The 26011-nt window shown below is 37.4% G+C and overlaps 1 protein-coding gene and 1 long non-coding RNA gene across 2 annotated transcripts in view; one reads left to right on the forward strand and one right to left on the reverse strand.

Moving 5' to 3' along the window:
* Positions 1-22654, forward strand: part of SYT16 (synaptotagmin 16) — a 254315-nt gene extending 231661 nt beyond the window's left edge. Inside the window, exons 7-9 of the mRNA XM_049706429.1 lie at positions 11488-15616; positions 15657-17972; positions 19964-22654. Coding sequence (XP_049562386.1) covers positions 11488-11801 — 314 coding nt within the window. The 3' untranslated portion in view covers positions 11802-15616; positions 15657-17972; positions 19964-22654. The remainder of the gene's footprint in view (positions 1-11487; positions 15617-15656; positions 17973-19963) is intronic.
* On the reverse strand, positions 1795-25125 carry LOC125963583 (uncharacterized). The gene is made up of 4 exons (XR_007475751.1): positions 24773-25125; positions 17231-17287; positions 15489-15559; positions 1795-1867 (listed from the first exon to the last, which is right to left on the reverse strand). It is a non-coding gene; the product is annotated as an uncharacterized LOC125963583 (long non-coding RNA).
* Between the last annotated feature and the right edge of the window lie 886 nt (positions 25126-26011).

Here is a 26011-nt window from a genome sequence, read left to right on the forward strand (position 1 = left end):
TTTCTAATGCCTGTACACATGCCTGCAACTGGGACTAGAGGGCTGTGGAAACGCTTTCCTTCTACTTTCCAGTCTCATACAAGTTGCTTTCATTAGTGGACTCTAACTGGGATCTTACTGCAAGAGATTCAGGGGAATGTAATTTTATGTTTCATAAGGGAAAGAGCTTAGAAAGGTAGAAATGGTATTAAATATCAACAACTAGTTTGTGTTACGGAAGGGAACTTGCTTAACCTTGATAGTGGGTGTTTTAAGAAAATAGACACTAGCCATCATTCTTAATCCTGAAATCCCCTTAAAGTCAAGAATGAAGTAAGGGTTCCCACTAGCATCACTCTCACTCAGCATTAGACTGGAAACTCAAGGCAATTCAGTAGAATAAGAAAAAGAAATAAAAATTAAAGCTTGAGAGGAGGAAACAAAACTGCCATTATTTGTAGAAAATATGATTGTCTACATTAAAAATACAAAAAAACCTACAATTTTAAACTAATAACATTTTTTAAAATACAAACTTGTTTTCTAATACGTCAAGGACAGTTAGAAAGTGGAGTTTTAACACATGGATATTTACAAAAGTAACAGTACCTATGGTACGAAAGGATAACATTAATAAAAGATGAGTAAGAAAATTATTTTTAAAATCACAACACTGTTTGAAAGACACAAAAGAAAACTAAATAGATAAACCATGTTCATTGTTTAGAGTAATCTATATTGTGAAAATAACAGCTTTCCCCAAATTAATCTATATACCCAGTATGATCCCAATCAAAATCCCCACAGATTTATTTTGGTGTATTTTTTTTTCTTTTTAAAAAAAGAGTTTGACAAACTGATTCTCAAATTCATATGCAAGAGCCAATTAAATGAAGCAAGAGCTTAAAATAACTAAAATAGCTTTTAAAAAGATGATAGAAGGATTCTACTGAGCAGATCAAAATATATTCTAAAATGATAAATATTATCAAGTTAGGGAAAGGACACTAAAGCTGGACACGATATCTGATCGACATTATATTACAAATCAGCTGGGAGATAATGGGCTATTAAATGAATAATGCTTCCCATATAGGAAAAAATAATTAGATCCCTACTTTATACCACACACAAAGATCAGTTTAAGGTGGATTAAAGATCAGATGTGGAAAACAAACTCTTAAGACTCATAGGAGAAATGTGGAAGACTGTTGGGTTCGGGTAGGATTTCTTAAACAATTTTTTAAAATATGTCAACTGAAAAAGAAAACATTGATAAATATGACTCCACAAAAATTTAAAGCATTTATACTACAGAAGTTACTACACAGAGGAAAAGGATAAGTTACAGGCAGGGAGAAGATATTAGCAATAAAAATAACAAAATTTTGTCTCTAGAATTTGTAAAGAGCCAGTAATCTACTCCTAGGTATGTATTAGAGAAATTCTCAAATATTGGTACAATGTAAAATATAGAAAAATGTTCACTGAAATCTTTTCACTTTTTGGTTATTATAAGCAATTAAAATGTCCATTAATTAAGATTATGAATAAATTGTGGTTTATTAATATACTGGAACATTATATGGCACTTGAATCACAGGTGTATATATAATATAGGTAATATAAAAAATTTAATGCTGAATGCAAAAAAGGCAAGTTTTGGGAGGACATACAGTAAAACGTTAAATACTTTTTAAATGTGCAGAATACTGTTAAGTGTATTTTGGATATCTTTATTTATAGCTATTTATATAGTGAAAGGCTAAAAACATACATGAAGATGATGAGCTGCAAATCCAGGAGAGGAATTACCTTTAGTGATAGAGGAAACCAAACAGGATCTAGGAGGGATACTCAAGGATCTTCAATTATAACACTTTATTTCCTAAAAATCAAACAAAAAGCAAAAAGGTCCATAGTAAATAAAACAAATGCTAAATATCACAAGTCTGCATACTTGGGTATGTGTACTATTATTCTCTCTTATGTATGTTGAAAATATTTTATAATTATGAATACATTAGAAGCTAAGGGGAGGTTAAATGACCAAATTCTTTCCCTTACCCAGAGAATCGTGGTGCCACACTCCCACCCCCTCCCCGAGGCTGAGTCTATTACAATTGGTAGACCGTCATGCTGCCCACTGGCAGGTGTCTTGTATGAGCTATTTAACTAACTACTGTGGTTAGTTAAATAGTTAGGTATTATATTGTTTCTTTGGAAAAATGACTTCTGAGTCCCAAATGACATAATTTTGTGCCATGATATATTGGAGATATTTTACTGTCATAATTTTTTTGATGCATATGGTATCTTCCTTTATGGAGAAAGAGACAAGTGACCCATAGAGCAGTTGGCAGGCTGGGTCAGAAGAACAGCATCCAGGACGATCTAGGGATTGGGACCCATTCATCCTGTTGTTGATGGTTTTGACACCAAGAGGCGTCTGAATCATCAGCAGAAGATAAATACTGCTCGGTGGGAGGAGGAACAAAGATGGCAGAGTAGAAGGACATGCTCTCACTCCCTCTTGAGAGAACACCAGAATCACAACTAGCTGCTGGACAATCATTGACAGGAAGACACTGGAACTCACCGGAAAAGATACCCCACATCCAAAGACAAAGGAGAAGCCACAATGAGATGGTAGGAGGGGAGCAATCACAGTAAAATCAAATTCCATAACTGGTGGGTGGGTGACTCACAGACTGGAGAACATTTATACCACAGAAGTCCACCCACTGGAGTGAGAGTTCTGAGCCCCATGTCAGACTTCACAACCTGGGGGTCCGGCAACGGGAGGAGGAATTCCTAGAGAATCAGACTTTGAAGCCTAGTGGAAATTGATTGCAGGACTTCGACAGGACTGGGAGAAACAGAGACTCCACTCTTCGGGGACACACACAAAGTAGTGTGTGTATCGGGACCCAGGGGAAGGAGCAGTGACCCCAGGGGAGACTGAATCAGACCTACCTGCTAGTGTTTGAGGGTCTCCTGCAGAGGCCAGGGGGTGGACTGTGGCTCACCGTAGGGACAAGAACACTGGCAGTAGAAGTTCTGGGAAGTATTCCTTGGCATGAGCCCTCCTAGAGTCCGTCATTAGCCCCACCAAAGAGCCCAGGTAGGCTCCAGTGTTGGGTTGCCTCAGGCTAAACAAGCAACAGGGAGGGAACCCAGACCGACCCATCAACAGTCAAGTGGATTAGAGTTTTACTGAGCTCTGCCCACCAAAGCAACAGTCAGCTCTACCCACCACCAGTCCCTCCCATCAAGCCTCTTAGATAGCCTCATCCACCAGAGGGCAGACAGCAGAAGCAAGAACTACAATCCTGCAGCCTGTGGAACAAAAACCACATTCACAGAAAGATAGACAAGATGAAAAGGCAGAGGGCTATGTACCAGAGGAAGGAACAAGATAACCCCCCAGAAAAACAACTAAATGAAGTGGAGATAGGCAACCTTCCAGAAAAAGAATTCAGAATGATGATAGTGGAGATGATCCAGGACCTCGGAAAAAGACTGGAGGAAAAGATCGAGAAGATGCAAGAAATGTTTAACAAAGCCCTAGAAGAATTAAAGAACAAACAAACAGAAATGAACAATACAATAACTGAAATGAAAACTACACTAGAAGGAATCAATAGCAGAATAACTGAGTCAGAAGAACGGAAAAGTGACCTGGAAGACAGAATGGTGGAGTGCACTGCTGTGTAACAGACTAAAGAAAAAAGAATGAAAAGAACTGAAGACAGCCTAAGAGACTTCTGGGACAACATTAAATGCAACAACATTCGCATTATAGGGGTCCCAGAAGGAGAAGAGAGAGAAAAAGGACCAGAGAAAATATTTGAAGAGATTATAGTCAAAAACTTCCCTAACATGGGAAAGGAAATAGCCACCTAAGTCCAGGAAGCACAGAGAATCCCATAAAGGATAAACCCTGAGACACACAGTAATCAAATTGGCAAAAATTAAAGACAAAGAAAAATTACTGAAAGCAGCAAGGGAAAAATGACAAATAACATACAAGGGAACTCCCATAAGGTTAACAGCTGATTTCTCACCAGAAACTCTACAAGCCAGAAGGGAGTGGCATGATATACTTAAAATGATGAAAGGGAAGAATTTACAACCAAGATTACTCTACCCAGCAAGGATCACATTCAGATTCCATGGAGAAATCAAAAGCTTTACAGACAAACAAAAGCTAAGAGAATTCATCACCACCAAACCAGCTCTACAACAAATGCTAAAGGAACTTCTCTGAGTGGGAAACACAAGAGAAGAAAAGGACCTACAAAATCAAACCCAAAACAATTAAGAAAATGGTCATAGGAACATACATATCGATAATTACCTTAAACGTGAATGCATTAAATGCTCCAACCAAAATACACAGACTTGCTGAATGGATACAAAAACAAGACCCATCTATATGCTGTCTACAAGAGACCCACTTCAGACCTAGGGACACATACAGACTGAAAGTGAGGGGATGGAAAAAGATATTCCATGCAAATGGAAATCAAAAGAAAGCTGGAGTAGCTATACTCATATCAGATAAAATAGACTTTAAAATAAGAAATGTTACAAGAGACAAGGAACGACACTATGTAATGATCAAGGGATCAATCCAAGAAGAAGATATAACAATTATAAATATATATGCACCCAACATAGGAGCACCTCAATACATAAGGCAACTGCTAATGGCTATAAAAGAGGAAATCGACAGCAATACAATAATAGTGGAGGACTTTAACACCTCACTTACACCAATGGACAGACCATCCAAAATGAAAATAAATAAGGAAACAGAAGTTTTAAATGACACAATAGACCAGATAGATTTAATTAATATTTATAGGACATTCCATCCAAAAACAGCAGATTACACTTTCTTCTCAAGTGCGCACGGAACATTCTCCAGGATAGATGACATCTTGTGTGACAAATCAAGCCTCAGTAAATTTAAGAAAATTGAAATCATATCAAGCATCTTTTCTGACCACAACGCTATGAGATTAGAAATGAATTACAGGGAAAAAAACGTAAAAAACGTAAACGCATGGAGGCTAAACAATATGTTACTAAATAACCAAGAGATCACTGAAGAAATCAAAGAGGAAATCAATACCTAGAGACAAATGACAATGAAAACATGACAATCCAAAACCTATGGGATGCAGCAAAAGCAGTTCTAAGAGGGAAGTTTATAGCTATACAAGCCTACCTCAAGAAAACAAGAAAAATCTCAAGTAAACAATCTAACCTTACACCTAGAGGAACTAGAGAAAGAAGAACAAACAAAACCCAAAATTAACAGAAGGAAAGAAATCATAAAGATCAGAGCAGAAATAAATGAAATAGAAACAAAGAAAACAACAGCAAAGATCAATAAAACTAAAAGCTGGTTCTTTGAGAAGATCAACAAAATTGATAAACCATTAGCCAGACGGATCAAGAAAAATAGGGAGAGGACTCAAATCAATAAAATTAGAAATGCAAAAGGAGAGGTTAAAACAGACACCACAGAACTCTATGCCAATAAAACGGACAACCTGGAAGAAATGGACAAATTCTTAGAAAGGTATAACCTTCCAAGACTGAACCATGAAGAAACAGAAAATATGAACAGACCAATCACAAGTGATGAAATTGAAACTGTGAATAAAAATCTTCCAACAACAAAAGTCCAGGACCAGATGGCCTCACAGGTGAATTCTGTCAAACATTTAGAGAAGAGCTAACACCCATCCTTCTCAAACTCTTCCAAAAAATTGCAGGGGAAGGAATACTCCCAGACTCATTCTATGAGGCCACCATCACCCTGATACCAAGACCAGGCAAAGATACTACAAAAAAAGAAAATTACAGACCAATATCACTGATGAATATAGATGCAAAAATCCTCAACAAAATACTAGCAAACAGAATCTAACAACACATTAAAGGGATCATAGACCACAGTCAAGTGGGATTTATCCCAGGGATGCAAGGATTCTTCAATATATGCAAATCAATCAATGTGATACACCATATTAACAAATTGAAGAATAAAAACCATATGATCATCTCAATAGATGCAGAAAAAGCTTTTGACAAAATTCAACACCCATTTATGATAAAAACTCTCCAGAAAGTGGGCATAGAGGGAACCTACCTCAACATAATAAAGGCCATATATGACAAACCCACAGAAAACATCATTCTCAATGGTGAAAAACTGAAAGCGTTTCCTCTAAGGTCAGGAACGAGACAAGGATGTCTGCTCTCACCACTATTATTCAACATAGTTTTGGAAGTCCTAGCCATGGCAATCAGAGAAGAAAAAGCAATGAAAGGAATACAAATTGGAAAAGAAGAAGTAAAACTATCACTGTTTGCAGATGACATGATACTATACATAGAGAATCCTAAAAATGCCACCAGAAAACTACTAGAGCTAATCAATGAATTTGGTAAAGTTGCAGGATACAAAATTAATGCACTGAAATCTCCTGCATTCCTATACTTTAATGATGAAAAATCTGAAACAGAAATTATGGAAACACTCCCATTTACCATTGCAACAGAAAGAATAAAATACCTAGGAATAAACCTACCTAGCGAGACAAGAGACCTGTATGCGGAAAACTATAAGACACTGATGAAAGAAATTAAAGATGATACCAACAGATGGAGAGATATACCATGTTCTTGGATTGGAAGAATCAGTATTGTGAAAATGACTCTACTACCCAAAGCAATCTACAGATTCAATGCAATCCCTATCAAATTACCAATGGCAGTTTTTATGGAACTAGAACAAAAAGTCTTAAAATTTGTATGGAGACATAAAAGACCCCGAATAGCCAAAGCAGTCTTGAGGGAAAGAAACGGAGCTGGAGGAATCAGACTCCCTGACTTCAGACTATACTACAAAGCTACAGTAATCAAACAATATGGTACTGGCACAAAAACAGAAACATAGATTAATGGAACAAGATAGAAAGCCCAGAGATAAACCCACACACCTGTGGTCCACTAATCTATGACAAAGGAGGCAAAGATATACAATGGAGAAAAGACAGTCTCTTCAATAAGTGGTGCTGGGAAAACCGGGCAGCTACATGTAAAAGAATGAAATTAGAACACTCTCTAACACCATACACAAAAATAAACTCAAACTGGATTAGAGACCTAAATGTAAGAGTGGACACTATAAAACTCTTAGAGGAAAGCATAGGAAGAACACTGTTTGACATAATCACAGGAAGATCTTTTATGACCCACCTCCTAGAGTAATGGAAATAAAAATAAATAAATGGGACCTAATGAAAATTCAAAGCTTTTGCACAGCAAAGGAAACCATAAACAAGATGAAAAGACAACCCTCAGAATGGGAGAAAATATTTGCAAACGAATCAGTGGACAAAGGATTAATCTCCAAAATATATAAATAGCTCATGCAGCTCAATATTAAAAAAAACAAACAACCCAATCCGAAGACTGGCCGAAGACCCAAATAGACATTTCTCCAAAGAAGACATACAGATAGCCGTGAAGCACATGAGAAGCTGCTCAACATCACTAATTACTAGAGAAATGCAAATCAAAACTACAATGAGGTATCACCTCACACCAGTTAGAATGGGCTTCATCAGAAAATCTATAAACAACAAATGCTGGAGAGGGTGTGGAGAAAAGGGAACCCTCTTGCACTGTTGGTGGGAATGTAAATTGAATCAGCCACTATGGAGAACAGTATGGAGGTTCCTTAAAAAACTAAAAATAGAATTACCATATGATCCAGCAATCCCACTACCGGGCATATACCCGGAGAAAACCGTAGTTCAAAAAGACACATGCTCCCCAATGTTCATTGCAGCACTATTTACAATAGCCAGGTCATGGAAGCAACCTAAATGCCCGTCGACAGATGAATGGATAAAGAAGTTGTGGTACATATATACAATGAAATATTAACCATAAAAAGGAACGAAATTGAGTCATTTGTTGAGACATGGATGGATGTAGAGACTGTCATACAGAGTGAAGTAAGTCAGAAAGAGAAAAACAAATATCGTATATTAACGCATATATGTGGAACCTAGAAAAATGGTACAGATGAACTGGTTTGCAGGGCAGAAGTTGAGACACAGATGTAGAGAACAAACGTATGGACACCAAGGGGGGAAAACCATGGTGGAGTGGGGATGGTGGTGTGCTGAATTGGGTGATTGGGATTGACATGTATACACTGATGTGTATAAAATTGATGACTAATAAGAACCTGCAGTATAAAAAAACAAACAAAAAACAACTAATACTAAACTTTCTTTGAGATATTTGTTGAAATATGTTAATATAAATGTTTCAGATATTACATGAAATTTCTGAAAATCTTATATGTTCTGGTATAATGTTATAAGTCATAATTCTAGTTAATACTTTAAAATGTATATCTCAGAAATAACTATATTTCCTTGTCAATTGCATTATTATGAACTTTCATCAAATCTTTAACCATGGTCGTTTTTAAGTCTTTTGTCATTTACAGACAGTTCTGGGTGTACTGTGATGCTTTTGCAAAAATGTTCCTATAAAAGGGTTTCATCTTCAAGGAATTCATGGAGAAAACTCTGACAAGTACAGGTTTCTGGTAACTGACTATACTGGTGAACTGAATCAATAAGCATTTTCAGAACTCTAATGGAAAACTGATGAATTCATAAAAGTGCTAACAAAAGATCAAGATGAAAAATAAATTACATGGGACTGAGTGAACTGATGAGGATGATTATAATTTTTATGACTTTCTGTTTTAATAAAAAAAAATTATCAATTCCAAAGAATTAAAACAGAGCTCACTTAAGTTGCATATTTACTTGACTCTTTCTCTTGCATTCTGACTGGTGCTCATCAGATTAAGTCATTGAACCCCCAAAGACCCCAGCCTTACTCCCCACTATTCCTCACAAGTAGAATTTTCTGGGCACAGCCCTGGGTCACTAAGAATTAAGCACATTATTACAGCCAATAAAAGGTTCCCTTTTGAGCTGGAATGATCAGCAACATTTCTCTTCTTCTGGTCAGGTGTCTTCAGACTGGATTGTTTATAAAATTATTATTTCCCCCTTTTGTCATACAGGTACAATTCAGCTTCATTGATGGTGGTTTGGGAGTAAGTAGCCTTTCTCATAATTAGAAAATGATCTTCTGACAGGATAAAGCTGGAAATTGCTCTCTTTGTGAAATGAGCAGTTCTTTGTCTGAAAGATTGATTCAATTTTCACTGCCATAACTGGTAGCAGAATTGCCAGACCAGTTTGGTGACTGGATTGAACTTTTCCTACAGGAATTGTGTAGCTGTCCAGCTGCAGAAACACAAGTTCACTCCCCCATTGTTGGTTTTCTGACAGCTTTTTCCATAGAGTAGTTTGAAGAGTGGAGAGCCCTGTTTTTGAGACAGAGGAGTGTTTTTCACACCTGAAGTGTAATTTCACACCTTGTGTTTCTCAGCAGATAACTGCATAAAATAACATATCAAACCAGAATAGAAAAAGATCAACAAAGAAAGAAAACTGCAGGTTGTAATTTGTTTCCTATCTTACAATGCTCTTGTGGAGAACAGTAAATTACAGAGCTCTGGGTTTACACTTTAAAAAGTTTGACTGGTTGTTAGGTGGGAAAGTGAGCAGTAAACACTAATCAGCATTTAGCCTGCATTGAACAGAATGTACAGAATTATAAAATTCGGGAAACACCGGAACTTGTAGATTTTTTTTTAAAGGATAGGACACATAAATTAGTGGTAAAATCTGTAGTTAAGAGTAAGTCAAGAAATTGATAAATGATTTTAATAAAAATAGAATTTCCTTAGGATATAATTTTCTTTGTAATTATCCATTCAGGAATTTTAGTAAAAGTAATAGACTGTGTTAGTACTTACTTTCTATAAATGACTAAACCTATGATGCTAGTCACCATCTCATGGCATTCTAGTGCAGGGGTTATAAAATGAGGGGTTTAGCTCCATTTTGCAAGTTTGAAAACTTAAGTCCAAAAGAAAAAAGAACGTTGAGCCTCCTGGCTGGTCATAGACATTCATTACAAAATATTTAATATTTACTGAGTGTCTACCACATGTTAGGCATTACCCCAGGCACGGGGGTACAGTGGTAAACAGGGCAGTCTCTCTTTCTCCCATCTGGGAACTGACAGTTTTGCAGACAGGTAAGCAGGCAATGGAAATACTGGGTAATAAGTGCTGAGAGAGGCTAAAACTAGATTTTGATGGAGCCCACAGATGGTCAGCATGGGGGCAAGTGGTCAGCAAAGATTCCAGGATAAGATGACATCCAAACTAAACTAATGAATAGAAGTCATGTGAAGGTAGATATCATTCGGGATATCAGGGCATGTGTAGCTTATGCAGAAGTGAAAGGGAAAGACAGCAGAGCGGGCTGGAAGGATAAGGTATTCAGTGTAGTGGGGATGCAGTGTATAAAGGTAATGGTGGTGCATAATGAAACTGGAAGAGAAAAGTGTCAGGGTATGTGGTCTATACCGAGAAATTTAGCTTTTATCCTGAGACTAGGGGAGGTATTGAAGGTTTAGTCTTTGTTTATTAGGGAGAGTGACACAACCAGATCTGCATTTTACAAAGACCCCTCTGACAATCCAGTGAGTGGAGATCAGTGAAGAAACATGCAGTGATGCACGTGGGAAATGCCGGTGACCTGAGCTGATGGTGTACACTGAGAGTTCAGTGGCATTGGGATGCAAGGAAGTGGGTGGATTTGGGAGCTATTGAGGAGGTAGAATCAACAGAACTTGGTGGTTGATTGACTGGACTAGGGGTAAGGAAGCCAGTCTAGTCAAAAATGCTGTCCCGAGTTCTGACCTGGGTACTTGAGCAGATGATGCTACCATTCACAGGGCTGGAGAAGACTAAAACAGCAAGTTTTTAAGAGTTGGAGACATGATGAGTGTGAGATGGGATTTCCACAAGAAGAAGTATGATATTCAGTTAGATCTTGAGCTTGGGAGGGAAGTCTAGGCCAGAGATACAGATCTGGTAGTTGTCACTGAGTGGATAATATGGTCCAAAGAATATGTAGAGAATGAGAAGAGAAGAGACTCTTTAGGCATAAACAGCCCTTTGAAAATGAAAAGAAAGACACATAGAGCAAAATGTGTATTTATAGTTACATAAATAAAATGTGGATGAAGAACTGTGCATGTCTACAAATACCATTGTACACATGCCTGTGCATGTACATACCCTTGCACATACAGAGCTTCTAATGAACATCAGCAAGGTGCCCCATGGTGGGCTGCATGAAACATTAAGCATAAAGGTAATAATCCCTTTCCTGAAGAGCTCATGTAAGATGTGTTAGTCCTACAGCAAATTCCGGGCCTAAAGATGCTGCTCAGTATGTCAGTATGTGTAGATATTGCAATTAACCTAGCAAAACGGAAGGCACTGATGTTTTCTCATTTCCATTGTTTCCTCAGATACATATGGAAAGCTCTTTCTTCTCAGTTCTGTGGGTCAAGAGATGTCCCGCTGCAAGACCTCCATCCGACGTGGTCAGCCCAATCCTGTCTATAAGGAGACCTTTGTTTTCCAGGTGGCCCTCTTTCAGCTCTCTGACGTTACGTTGGTGATTTCTGTGTATAACAGGCGTACCATGAAGCGTAAAGAGATGATTGGTTGGATTGCTCTGGGCCAAAACAGTAGTGGAGGGGAGGAGCAAGACCATTGGGAGGAAATGAAGGAGACCAAAGGGCAGCAGGTCTGCAGGTGGCACACTTTACTCGAATCCTAGGTTTGCCAAGAGGTGTTTGTGGGCTATACCTACCCTGGTGACCCGTGTTTTGAGTACTGATACCAACTCAGTGCTTGCTGGCAGGCTTTTTTTAAAGACAGGCTTTAAGTAGGGATTGGATTCTATTAGACCCTAGGACATTCTGGGGGTGGAGGGATCTTTGGGTTTCTCAAAGGTTTGATTTGGATTTAAATACTGTAATTTTTTTTAAAAGCCCATATGCACTGTCGAGTATACTTTATTGGAAATGTTATTGTAGTTGAGATGAATGATGTTGAGTTAATTTCTGTTAATAGGTTATTAAATTTTGGTTCAGGCTATAGAAGGAAGCTTCTCTGGCTGTCTCTGCTCCCTTCGATTGCAAGGGAGATGTTAAAAGTTACTGTTTGTAACCACTTGTGTGTAGGAATCAGAATTTTCTTAGTATGGGGCAAAATACTCCAAAATACAGAAATGAACCTGACGCCGAGGTTCATAGAAGAATGTAACTGTCATCCATAATCCCCTATTTCATGTTTTTCTCTTTATAAAAAAACCCTTCATTTATTTGCCTAACAAATAAGTGTTAAACACTTACACTTATAAAGCAAATTTGAATTAAATACCTCTTTGTTTATCTCACTTATATATAGTGGTTTCCTATGAGATTTGGTTAGGTGACCCATTTTGAAACTAAAAAAGAATTCGAAAACTACTGTTGTAAGACAACTTGTCTCCTTTTGAGTATGTAAGATTTCAAAATGAAAACTTTCTGGGTTTTTATGCTGTTTTTCTCACCTAATAAATTCTTACAGAATGAGAAGAAAACTGAAAAACCTATTAAGTCATGGAGGTATTGATTTTTCTGAATCTAGTGTTCTCCTTCTAGATTATGCTTTTTCTATATTCAGTACAGTATACTCACTCATACATATATTTTGATTCTGTGTTTGCATGTAAACCATACTTTTTTAATGCCATATTTTCCATCATCAGAGCATAGTAAATTGTATACAATGGATCTTTAATAGATGTTGATTTGATTGACTCTTAGAAATGAACATGCTATAACACCTGTGAATGAAGAATATTTTCAGTTTGTAAGCAACGACCCTAATTCTTCTTTGAGCATTTGAAGTGCCTATAATTGTCATTTTTTTCGTGGTATTTGCAGCAACATATATTAGTCACTACTTGCATTTTGGGCACGTGCCATTTAGAACACTGATCATGTATGGTTATGAGCATGAAATTTTACTTCTAACTGACTTTTACATTTTTGTGCAGTGCATGTTTATTTTCTTAGATCTGAGCCCTTAATTTCAATTACTTTAAATTGGCAGTAATAAGAAAAGGGAAGGAATGTGTGTACATGTAACACTGAGCCCCGTGTGCAGCTCTTCTGAGCAATTGCTGTCACTTATTTTTAGCTTTTATGTTTCATTGTTGACTTTTTGCTGTCTGTGGGAAGAGTGATAGCTAGTGATGGATGTATACAGTTAAAAACACATAACTCCTCCTCAGCTCTACATTTTGACAGATTGTAAACGTAGGCTGTAACACTTGAAGCACATATTTATTCCTTACAGCATGTAACGGTTATCCTGACAAGCCCAGACTAAGACACAGGATAACTCGACTCTGATTTGAAGCTTTTGAAAGAAGTCATTTCATATGGAAGAATCAGAATTAGAAAAATAAATGAATATCTTAATTTCTTTTCAGGGCATGGGAGTTTCGGATATAATGCTGCTCAGTTATTGGGAACAAGTAGTAAAACCATGCTCCTTTGGGGTTTTCCCCTGCCTTGCTTTGGAAGACCTCAAAGTGCTTTTCCAACATCGTATCCATTAACTGCTGAGTGGTCTTTGCAGTGCGGCTGTGTCATGGAGTAGAACTGAGTGCAATTGATTAAGTAGCAGCACAAAGAATTGGCTTTTCACATCCCTTACTCTCTTTATGCGCCTGTGCTTAAAGGGAAGCAGAGCAGCCTTGTTATGCTTTCCTTTCTGCAGTGACATAAAAGCAGCATTCACTTTAAAATTTACATTTGAAAAAATCTGCATCTATTGTACAGACAGGCCTGGATGTTTTCTCCTCATATTTTCCTGCTCAATGTTTTGCCGCATCCCTTGTCTCATAGAGCCCAATAGTCACCTATACTTCATTTGCTGCTGCCTTGCCTCACCATTTCTAAGGTTTTCTGCCGGGGTAGTGAAAATATCCTTGTGTGTTTGATCTGCTTTCTAATAGTCTGCTTATGATACAGTTTACAGAAATTTTAAGGGAAGAATGCCTGAAAAGCATTTTTCATTTGTATAATTTTACCATGTTGGTGCTATTTACCATGTAGGATGCATGTACATCTTGAATATCTAGCAACGTTCACCCTAAAGCTGATTGTATAAATATAAAATGCTAATGACAAGTTACATCAAAATATGAGGTGAATTTTTTTTACATAGACTTGAAATTCTGGTTTAGTAAAATCTTTTCTTTTTGTGCACTTAAATTTCCTTATTTTCTTGGCGGAGTCTAGACACAATGCACTTAACATGTTTTTCACTTGAGCTTTTATATCTGCATTTGCTTTTCAAAGGAGTTACGAAAGATAATTAGTTGCTTCTGCCGTGTTAAAGCTGCTTTTGCCTATTTCATCTAGCTAATAATTAATATCTCATAGGGACATACGAAATTGAAGAAGCACTAATATTTGTTGCTTGAGTAGTTCTTTCCATGAGTTTTTCCCGAAGAGAATGCTTTTAAAATACTATTGTGGAGGGTAAATGGTGCACTAGGTTTATGGAAAGCTGGTTTCCAGCGTGCCTTCTTTCAGGGAATGAGTTTACACTGAATCGAGAAGTGCCCATTTCCCCAAACACGGTGGTGACTCTTGCGTTCTCTGCGCCCCTCTGACTATTGTTGAATTTTTAAATGGGCCATTCACCAGGCAGCCGAGCACCTGCTCTCACTTCTCTCCTTCACTGGCTCCCAGTGTGATGTGCAGTTGTTTTGGAACCTCTTTTTGCTCCTGTTGCATAACTATGAGGGGGGAGGTCTTGCCTTTCTTAACAGAAAAAGAGCTTGTAATGTCTTCGGAAGTAATAGACCTGGCATTCCACCTGTGCAAAGTTTGAGACAGAATCCCCGCCATGATGGGAAGAGAAAAAGAGAGCATCGTACTGCATTGTCGCTCACTTTAGGCACTGTTCACTCTGCAACTCCTTCCATGACAGTGACGTATTGACCTCAAATGTGGGTATTCTCCATAGTGCTAGGTGCCACAGCGAGCCTGAAACACAGCCTCTGCCTTTGCAACATGTAGCACCCACAATATTTTATAAATTGTTAACAAGTCTCGGTCAGTCACTGTGTTTTACATTCTGGCTGTACCACATGGTCTTAGCTGACAACCAAAACTCTTTTCTTTTCAAGTAATGCATTGTTTAAGTTGAAACTCCCATCAGGTTAAGTGAAAATCCTTCTCTGATAGCCATTGAATTGATTAAATTCATGGTTCAGTGTGGACCATGGAACTGGGGGTTTCTGAAAAGCCTGGCTCTCCTTTTGCAGCAGAGGGCTTAGTACATGAAGATCAAGAAAGTGAGTAGGAAAAGATTATTCGTAGACGACTTAAAACCAAATGCAGGCATATCCTTTAATGGTGAAGAAACAGGGCTAGAAATTACATGTGGTCCCTCCTCTTACCTTTGAGTAAACTGTGACTAAAGAGCATTCCATTCTGTTTGATCCACGATGAAAGCAAATGATAGATAATCCTGAAATGGCAGAAGTATTTTTTACTGTATTAAAAATCATTACTGTATTAAAAATCAGTAAAGAGAAAAAATCATTTTCTCTTTGTGTTCCAAAGAGAAAAGTTAGGCAAAACTATAAAACAAATTATATAGCATGAGTATGGAAGAATTAAAGAATAAATAAATATGCTATATACTGCCAGTGTCTGTTACATATATGCAAGAAGAGTAAACAAATGTAAACCAAAAGCCATTTTAGATTAAGTATCATTTTTCACAACTTGTGGAATTCTGGAAAATACTTTAAGTTGGGGAGAATGAAATTGGTCTAACGCAACTCAGAGAAGTCGGCACAGGCTGTGGTCTTAGCCTGGGTTTGGATGAACTTTGCCTACTGTGTGGCCTTAAGAAAATTAACTTAGCCAGCCTGTGACCCTGTTTATTCAACTGGAAAATGGAAATAATTCCTACCTCATAAGGTCTTGTTGTTGTTTTTTTCCAATAATGAAATAACAGCATAGAGATGGGCATATGGTAACCATTCAGTGTTGCCCTCTCACAATCATGCTTTAAAAAAATGCATTTAAGATTTGTTTCTCTTTCTAGTGAAAGTAATAGTAATGCTAGAGAAAAACTAATAACAATTTTCAGATACTTTAAAAAGGGTAGGCACATGAAGCTAGTCTGGAAGGTAGCTCTGCTCACCAACTATACCACTGACACTACATGAAGCTAGTCTGAATTTGGGGCAAGCTCAACTGGGATAAGCCTGGTGTATGGAGGAAACTGAGTCTTAATAAACCCCCAGTGAGGTATAATGACCAAATCTTTTATCCACCCTGGTGCTTTTGTGCACATCTTGGTAAATCACACTCATGGCGTCTCCTCACACCCAGCTCTTCTCTACTGTTCATATGTGGACAGAGCACCTTGTTCCCATCAAAAGAGCTGGTAAAGATGGCAACTTGAGTACCTATTTCAACTTCGATCTGAAAAGTAAAATAAATAATGTGGCACTATACTGACACTCTTTTCAAAATGGGCAACATTCTTTTTTTGGGCTTATGTTACATATTCATGTTACATACGTATAGGTAAAAAATTTTAAAGATCTAATAATGCAGCTATTCAAACTTACCTAACTGTTCAACTGGGAAGTAATAGGACCAATTATTTATCTGTTTCCCTTCAGAAGTCATAATTCAAAGGAATTCTATCAGGGTTGATACTCTTTTTTAGAATGGTTTTTAAGAGTGACTTGTTGATGTAATAGAGAATGTGTTCAGTTGTCCTCTGGTGTTCAAACCTTAAGTAAAGAGGAGAGTTTCCTGAGAACTTAGAAGAGCCTTTGTGGACATTTGATCTGAAGAAGTGGTCAGCAGCAAACCTCCTCATGTTGGGCATAACCAGGTGCCATGAACCAGTCACGCATACGGTGGTTTTAAACTGAGCAGGGTTCTGGGATGGGGAAGTGTGAGGCCACATTCCCAAAGTTGCCAAATTGCCAAAGTGTTAACTCAAGTCCTACGATTCTCAGTTAAGGAGAAACATGAAGAAATTGGAGAAGGATCGCTTAGGGGTTTTAGTTGGGAATAATTTAGCACGTAGGGAAGTTAAAGGGGTTGGATAGGTATTGAGAAAGCTGAGGAGTGATTTCTAGGAACAGTTATCTAGAATGTAAAGAGCTCTTACCAAGAGGATGACTCACCCCCTGTCTTCTTAACATGTGGACAGAGTCAGAGCTTCCACCTAAAGCAAGTCAAGAGAGTTTAACTGAGATATAAGGAGAATGATATGAAGAGGGTTTTGCGCTAATTCACAACGTATTCTTTGGATTTCCTTGTCTCTTTGAGATAGCACGGGACTTAAAAATCTTTTTGGAGTGCGGTGACTACACTTTGAAGCAATGTCACAATAAAAACAGCAATGCTTACCAAGCTACAGTTGTTCAATTAGTCTAATCATGTACCATGAAAAGTCAAGTTTCTTGTTTTGAGTTATTGGAAACAGGTGAAATGTATCAATTCAATGTATTGGAAAAATCCTCTAGGAAACCCAGGACTTGGAGTAGGCCTTGGTCACATTGCAGGGGGATCACCAAGGGAGATCACAGAATCATCACCTTTGGAAGTCTTTTAAAATAGAAACATCAAAAAAAAGAAAAAGAAAAGAAACATCTGCATGAGCTGTGGGTTCCGACTAAAGGGGAACAGCAGGGCACCCAGGAAGACAGCCTTTCTAAAGTTCCTTCTGAGCCTAATATTTTTATATGTAACCTCCAAACAGGATCAACAATAACAGGACTCCAGGCCTGCCCTCTTCCCCTTTGGGCATTTTTCCACACTGATTTTTCTCTGCATCATAGAAGGCTTTTGCCAGGGAGTGCCTGCTCAGGCTTTGTTTAGGTGACTTTGGGGATGCCTGCAGGCTCCAGGTGAGTTTCCTTTCCTACAATACTTTGTTTTTGTTTCCCTCAGGTCACAAAGCAGTATCCTAGACACACAGACAATAATCAGCTATATTTATAGCCACTGTGAGACCTGTAAGACAGCTTGAGCCTTAACAGAATAAATTCAGAGGCAGGCATGGAGGCCTAGGGACACTCATAGAATAAAACAATGCTACCTGCTCTCCATAACTCACTAAGGCTGCCTTCCGGTGTCTCCATGGGGGTTCCATGCCTTCAAATGACGGTGTTATCAATTGCACTTTAAAGACGGTGAGAAGGCTGTCTTCCCATTGGTATCACCATACTTACGCAGTATTTTTGTTTACTTCATTTTCCCCTTAAACTATCTACTTGCTCTATTGTTTTAGTTTATATAAAATTTATTCATTCAAAAGATATTAAGTACATTATATCCCAGACTCTGGGCTAGGGGCTGGAGAATAGCAGGTGAGGAAAACAGCTTGAGCCGAATAATCATTTTTGTTTCTAAATATTTATTTAATATATTTATTTTTAGAATTGAATATTGAATGCTCTTTGCAAGGCAGTAAGTTAGACCCTGGAACACTAGGTCTATACAAACAAATGTGACACAGTTCTTATGAGCTCAGTGATTTAATAGTTGAAAGGCACGGCTACCTTGTACTTTTTGAAAAAGTGAACTGGACAGAGGCTGCCAGATAAAGGGGTGACACTGTGAACAAAGATACCTGCTTGCTCCTCTGCTTCTTTTGATTAAAATTTGTCTTAGACGTTATATACTAAGCACATTTGGGGCATCCTATGAAATGGGTAAATGTCAACATTGGAGGTGTCCCTATCTTGGCAGATGGACCAATAATTATTGTCTAGTCTCAAAGAATTTAAAATCAGTGTGAATCTAACTCTTAATGCTTTCAATTTTATAACAGAAGGCAAAACTAGGAATTTTTCCAGTGGATTTATTGCTTGTAATTCTTCACGTCATAAAAATTTATCTCAAATATATACTAAACATGTCACAATCCACGTAAGTTAAGTCAGAATGTTTGGTGGCCTACATCATCAAAAAATCTACAAACAATAAACGCTGGAGAGGGTGTGGAGAAAAGGGGACCCTCTTGCACTGTTGGTGGGAAAGTAAATTGATAGAGCCACTATGGAGAACAGTATGGAGGTTCCTTAAAAAACTAAAAATAGAACTACCATATGACCCAGCAATCCCACTACTGGGCATATATCCAGAGAAAACCATAATTCAAAAAGACACATGCACCCCAATATTCATTGCAGCACTATTTACAATAGCCAGGTCATGGACGCAACCTAAATGTCCATCAACAGATGAATGGATAAAGAAGATGTGGCACATATATACAATGGAATATTACTCAGCCATAAAAAGAAACGAAATTGAGATATTTGTAGTGAGGTGGATGGACCTAGGATCTGTCATACAGAGTGAAGTAAGTCAGAAAGAGAAAAACAAATATGCTAACACATATATAGGGAATCTAAAAAAAAAAATGGTTCTGAAGAACCTAGGGGCAGGACAGGAATAAAGACGCAGATGTAGAGAATGGACTTGAGGACACGGGGAGGGAGAAGGGTAAGCTGGGACGAAGCGAGAGAGTGGCATGGACTTATACATACTACCAAATGTAAAACAGATAGCTAGTGGGAAGCAGCCCCATAGCACAGGGAGATCAGCTCAGTGCTTTGTGACCCCCTAGAGCGGCGGGATAGGGAGGGTGGGAGGGAGGGAGATGCAAGAGGGAGGAGATATGAGGATATATGTATATGTATAGCTGATTCACTTTGTTATACAGCAGAAACTAACACACCATTGTAAAGCAATTATACCCCTATAAAGATGTTAAAAAAAAAAAAGTTTGGTGGCCTAAAAATTCTTACCGAAGACAGTTTTTTAGTGTTGCCCAATTGATGGTCCATAATAAAATCCATTACAAAAAGTTCCCATCTCTAGTTTGCTAAAGGCCTTGGGGTTTGGGAAAAGATATCAGAAGGCTGCCAATGAAAACTCTGATTGGTGAAGAACATGTACACTAGAAGAACATTTCCATGTAAGTTATTCCATATAATACATTCACTTTCTAGGGCTGTGTGTCTCTCAAGAGTCTGTCAAGTTCTTTATAGTTGGCACCTTCAGCAAGGCTTACTAATTTTGCCACATTTCCTTGTGGACCATGGTAATGTTTATTAATTTACAACTATCCCCAAATATAATGTAGTTTTTATTATGCCACCATACCAATGCAGCCACAAGTTAAACTTTAGTGTTATGAAACGCAAAGTCTTTCCCAGAATTTTTAATTTAATTTTATTGAAGATTCTATTATTTTAAGTTTATGAATAAGAAGTTAGTATTTGCATACTTTATTGTGACTGAGAAATTTCTGTAAAAATATCTGTTGGAATAAGATTTGACCTCTATTTTTGGGAAATAAAACATGATGGTCCTTGTGATCTATTTACTTTTTAAAAGAATTTATAAACAATTTTTTTTAGCGATTTTAAGTTCACAGCTGAATTGAGCAGAAAGTGCAAGTAACTCCCTTCCCCTACACTTACACCTCCCCCCGCCCCCATCCCGCCCCACTATCAACATCCCGCACCAGGGTAGGTACATTCGGTACTATTGATGAACCTACAGTGACACATTCTTGCCATCCAAAGTCCGCAGTTTACATTAGGGTTCACTCCTAGGTGTTTCACTACCCTAAAAATCTTTTGTGTTTTGCTTATTCGTCCCTCTCTGCTGACTCTTGGCAACTGGTGATCTTTTTACTGTCTCCATAGTTTTGCCTTTTCCAGAATGTCATATGGTTGGAATCATACAGTGTGTGGTCTTTTCAGACTGGCTTCTTTCATTAGTAACATGCATTATAGGTTCCTCTATGTCTTTTCAAGTCTTGATAGCTCATTGCTTTTTAACTCTGAGTAATAATATACCAGTCTGGATATACTGGTTTGTTTATTATCTGTTTAATTTTATTTGCAGTTTTAATTACTATGTTACATTTTGTTAATGTGCCTGATCTCAAGAAAAATAGATGGATTAATTCATATGGTTCATCAAATAAAATGTAGCAACCTCCAATCTGGAATCAATTTTACCTATGTGATATTGAGCTTACTTTACATTTGAGGAGAAGATTCATGAAAATAATCACATAATTTTATCATTTATGTTAACATATCTAAGCCCTTTCCCCTTCCTTTAGAATCTAGGCAGGGAAAGTTTCGAAGGCTCTGAGGACGTGATCCCCAAATTTAGATACTCTGTGGTGTTTTTGTTGTTGAGCAGTGATTTAAATATGCATTGATAAAAAGTACTAATTACATTATTACTGATTCATGACCGAAAACCACCTCTGTTACTAGTTTATATGACTTGACATTTATCACTGCTGCCAAGAGAAAGGAAGCTTTGTGATTGTGGCTTGTCATAGTCAATTGTACAGATTAGCCAAAGGTGGTATGTAAGCATCTGGATCATACAGGAGCTCTGAATTCTGAATGGAAGGATGAGCCCTGATCATGCGTAGGCTGACTGAGCAAGCGGTGGGTGATGGAGTGATAACACCGATAATCACACTGGGCGAAGGGGGAGGCTTGACTGATGATCAATATCTGGTGAACATTTTGACATTATTTATATGTGTACTGATTACCCTTTGCTTTGTAGCTGCAGCAACTTGTGGAACTGGGCATTATTGATTATTGCAGGGATGAAGGTGTGGTTGTAGAAGGAATACTGGATTAGGTGAATGAGGCCTCTGTTCTGGTACCAAACCTTCCCCCCATCTGGTACCAAATGAGCTCTAAAATGAATGTCAGATCACAAGTTCTCTAAGCCTTCGTTTTTGCATCTGTCACATGGGAAGGGTAATACTCATTTTACTTATTTTTGCCAGGTTGTTGTAAGAAAAAGTTTCATTCATCCCTTCATTAATATAACAAACACTCTGGGTCCCCACTGTGTACCAGGGCCATAGGGCTAAGTAACAGATGAAAAAATATTTTGCAGAATTAAGAGTTTCTGAAGACTGTGAGATGTTTCATTATTTTTATTTTAAGGTAAATCAATTCTTACTTATATCCTAGTAATTGACACTTTTAAATCTCTGCCAGTCATTGAGCTGTATATTCATAGAATGTCAGTAATTTGACTAAAAGTTATAGTTGGAATGGTCTTTAGCCATTCCCCCTCTGAGAAGATAAAAATAAAGTATTATCTTCTAATTCTTTTGCTCAGACACCCTGACCACAGAACAAATTACAAATCCATCTTTTCAGTAGGCTTGCCAATCTTTGAGTTGAACACAGACCTTTTTTTAAGAACATTTTAACTTCAAGCACAAGGAAAGTATTAAATTGAATAGCATTTTTTTTTTACAAAATGGGATTTTAAATACAGTATTTGGAAAGATGCTTCCCCCACCAAAAAAAGGTCCTTCAATCTACATTATTATTTTTCTTCTGAAGAATCAGTCTCCTCCACCTCTCTGCTCTCACCCACATAATCATTTTCTTCCTAAATAGCATTTATTATCTCCCAGAAAAAAGTAAAGATTAAAAGAAATATTTTCAAGGTACATCCAAGATTTCATAGCAATATTTTGTATTCACAATGCAAGATAAATCTGACTCTTGATTTTTTTTTTCGGTCTTCATATGGCATCTGAAACAGTTGTTCACATTCACACATTTATGTTTTACCATATGCATACTGTGTGCAACTCTGTTGTTTTAAAATATTTTATTGGTTTTCCTTTATATCTCAACTTTTGATGGGTGTCCTTGAGGAACTTGCATGAAAAAAATATAAATATGAATGATTCATTCATTTTGAACATATTTAACTATTTTGGGGAGACTGTGCTCCCCTACATGGAGCACACTGTCCTTAGCAGGGAGTGTGCTTTGTATTTCTGTTCTATTCACAGCTGGATGCTGGAGATGTATTAATATTGTAAACCTGTACCTTTTCTTTCCCTTGTTTACTTTAACGAGTTATTTATATGTACTAGACTGCCCTGACTTTTTGGTGATTGTGAAGGCTGGTCATTAGTTTTATGGATTTCACTTATGGGGATAGTTTAGTATGACATGGTTTAATATAAAAGGTGGTCTTCCTTTAGATTTCTGTCACAAGCAGGCGTTCCTGGGCAAATTCATCGTGCAGGGCCAGACTTGCTGGTTGTAAGGTAGGAGCTGTCCAAACCTCTCCCATTGCTTCATGGGCCTTTTCAGACCCAGCTGCTGTCATATTTTCTCAGATTTTCTAGCAGAGAGTCAATCTCTGGGTGGCCCAGAGGTTTAAGAGAAAAACGAAAAGTACTTTTTTCTTCCAAAGGGTTTAACTCTCTTTTAGAAACTTCTGAAAATCTTCAGAACATTCCAAATAGGTGTCCTCCTGTTTCTCACAGTATGACTTATTGACTTATGGTGTCTCCTATTTAAGAAGCATGAATGTATCTCTAGCTGTTACCAGAACAAACAGCTATAGAATGTAATGACCCACCCCATTTCTAAAATTACTAAATTCTATCAGTGAATAGTGTATAGAAAACAGTTTGGAATTTTTTAAACTGGTCAACTTAAAAACTAGAATACCTTTCTATTTTTGTAATGTTCAAGATTTCAACAACAATGGTTTTAATGTATTACTCTTGCACTGTTATGTCTTGTGTTTTAACTGGGCAAGCTAGTGAAATATTCAATGTCGATACTCAATTCAATGTTAATACTCTTGTGTTAGAAACACCCTTTGAAAATACGTTAGAAAATACAAAATTGTTTACCTGTGATAAAGAATAAGTTTGTGATTGGAAGAATTATACTGTTTTTCATGTACAAATAATCCTTAAAGCAGCTGTTCAGTCTCACAATGATGTTGGAAGCATATTTTATGCAGCCTAAAAACTATTTCTGTATTAGATATTTAAATGCATGAGGATAAGTTCTAATTGCTTTTTGTTTAAAACAGAAACATAGAAGAAGCATTAGCCCCAGTTTGTACAAAATGTCTGCTGCAACTGAACTCACATTAGTTCAAAACTGAAAATCATTCCAGTTTTGTAAAACTGCTGCTACTGGTTTTATCAATAAAGTCTAAGCAGATGGCTTATACGTATACATGTGAAATTTTTGTATGTCAAAAAGATACAGTTTTGCAGCATCAATATGCAAATTTTATGGGCCTGAGTGATATTACTTATTTCATTATATACAAAAACCGTTAACTCTCAAACCATACCAACTGCAGACATAGATATATTAGAACTATAAGTATTACATTTATGACCCATATAATTTATTTTGGTTTTAGGGTGCTGTAGGCTTTTATGTGGAACACAGATACAAATCAATGTATATCAACTCAAAAGCTAAGTTAAAGTGTTGAATTTAAATTAAGAATATTGGGTAAAATTGAGTCATTTGTTGAGACATGGATGGATGTAGAGACTGTCATACAGAGTGAAGTAAGTCAGAAGGAGAAAAACAAATATCATATATTAACGCATATATGTGGAACCTAGAAAAATGGTACAGATGAACCGGTTTTCAGGGCAGAAGTTGAGACACAGATGTAGAGAACAAACGTATGGACACCAAGGGGGGAAAGCCGTGGGGGGGTGGGGATGGTGGTGTGATGAATTGGGTGATTGGGATTGACATGTATACACTGATGTGTATAAAATGGATGGCTAATAAGAATGTGCTGTATAAAAAAAAAAGAATATCGGGTAAGTAAGGAGCTCTATAAATGTAAATATCACCTGAAATAACTTAACTTCATCTGAGGAACATTCTGAGAAGGCAATATATAGGCATTCCTGTACAAACGTGTGGGTAATTACTCATCCAGGAGGCTCTCGTCCAGAGGTCTCTCCCTTCTACGTACAGACAGTTCTGATAAGTTTTCAAGGCTCCGATGCAGCAAGCTAGAAGTAGAGTGAGCAGAGCTATTATGAACAGCCACCTCCACAGCAGTAAAAACACAACTAATATCCCCAAAACAAAAAAAAAAAGAAAATGGAAAAAAAAAACTATAGATGTTTCAGGGAAAATTTATTTTTACCATTTTGCATACTGTATTAGTTGAGGGAATTAATGCTACGTGTTATAACAAGCCTAAATGTCAGTGAGTTAGTATAAGAAAGGTTTATTTTCACTAAGATGTTCTTCCCCATACAGCTTGCTTTCTTAGCATCTCAGGAATTGAAGCCCATCTCAGAATCCTTAGTGCCTCTAAAGGAATATTTAGTTGGTCATACAAATAGAGGGGGAAGAAAAGGCATGAGAATCGAATCGCTTTAAGGAGCCAGGCTAAGAGGTGGCAACCTCTCCTTCTGTGTGTCCATTGGCCAGAGCTAGTCACTTGGTTCCCCTTACGTTTAAGAAGGCTGGGAATTGTTGTTTATTTGTGCATACGGAAAAATGAATCAGTTTAGTGAGAATCTTCTAGGCAGAATTTGGCACACATTTTTTTTCTTCTCTTTAAAAAAATTATCTCAGATGTTGTGGTAGTGGTGATTATTTAAGGAAAGCTTGCTAATTGCAAGCTCATTTCTTATGTTGCTGAAGTTCTTCCTAACCTGTGGTGACACTAGAACATTACACGCTGATTAAGAATTCTCCTTGTTCACCCTAGTCATCTTAGAGCATCTTAACACTGTTTAGAGTGGTTGTGGGGGGTTGCAAGTAAAGATCATTTGAGGTCACATTTCTAAAGCCACAGGGCAGAGTTTGAGCACTCAGACTGAGTACAGTTGAGCATTTCTACATGTGTCTGTGCACTACATATTGATACATATGTGATATTTAAAAAAAAACAGAAAATATATAAAATTGTGAGCAAAAGCAGAAAATTGCTGAGGGAACAGATTTTTAAAGTAAATCATCTGCAGAATGAAAAACTTGACAAATTTGATTGCTGTCTTCTGACATTCCTTCAACAGAGACTTAAACATCCTTAAATGTTAAAATAATTGAGACAGCCATCTATGACTGTGATT

This window comes from Orcinus orca, chromosome 2 (genome assembly GCF_937001465.1).
Source record: "Orcinus orca chromosome 2, mOrcOrc1.1, whole genome shotgun sequence".
NCBI lineage: Eukaryota > Metazoa > Chordata > Mammalia > Artiodactyla > Delphinidae > Orcinus > Orcinus orca.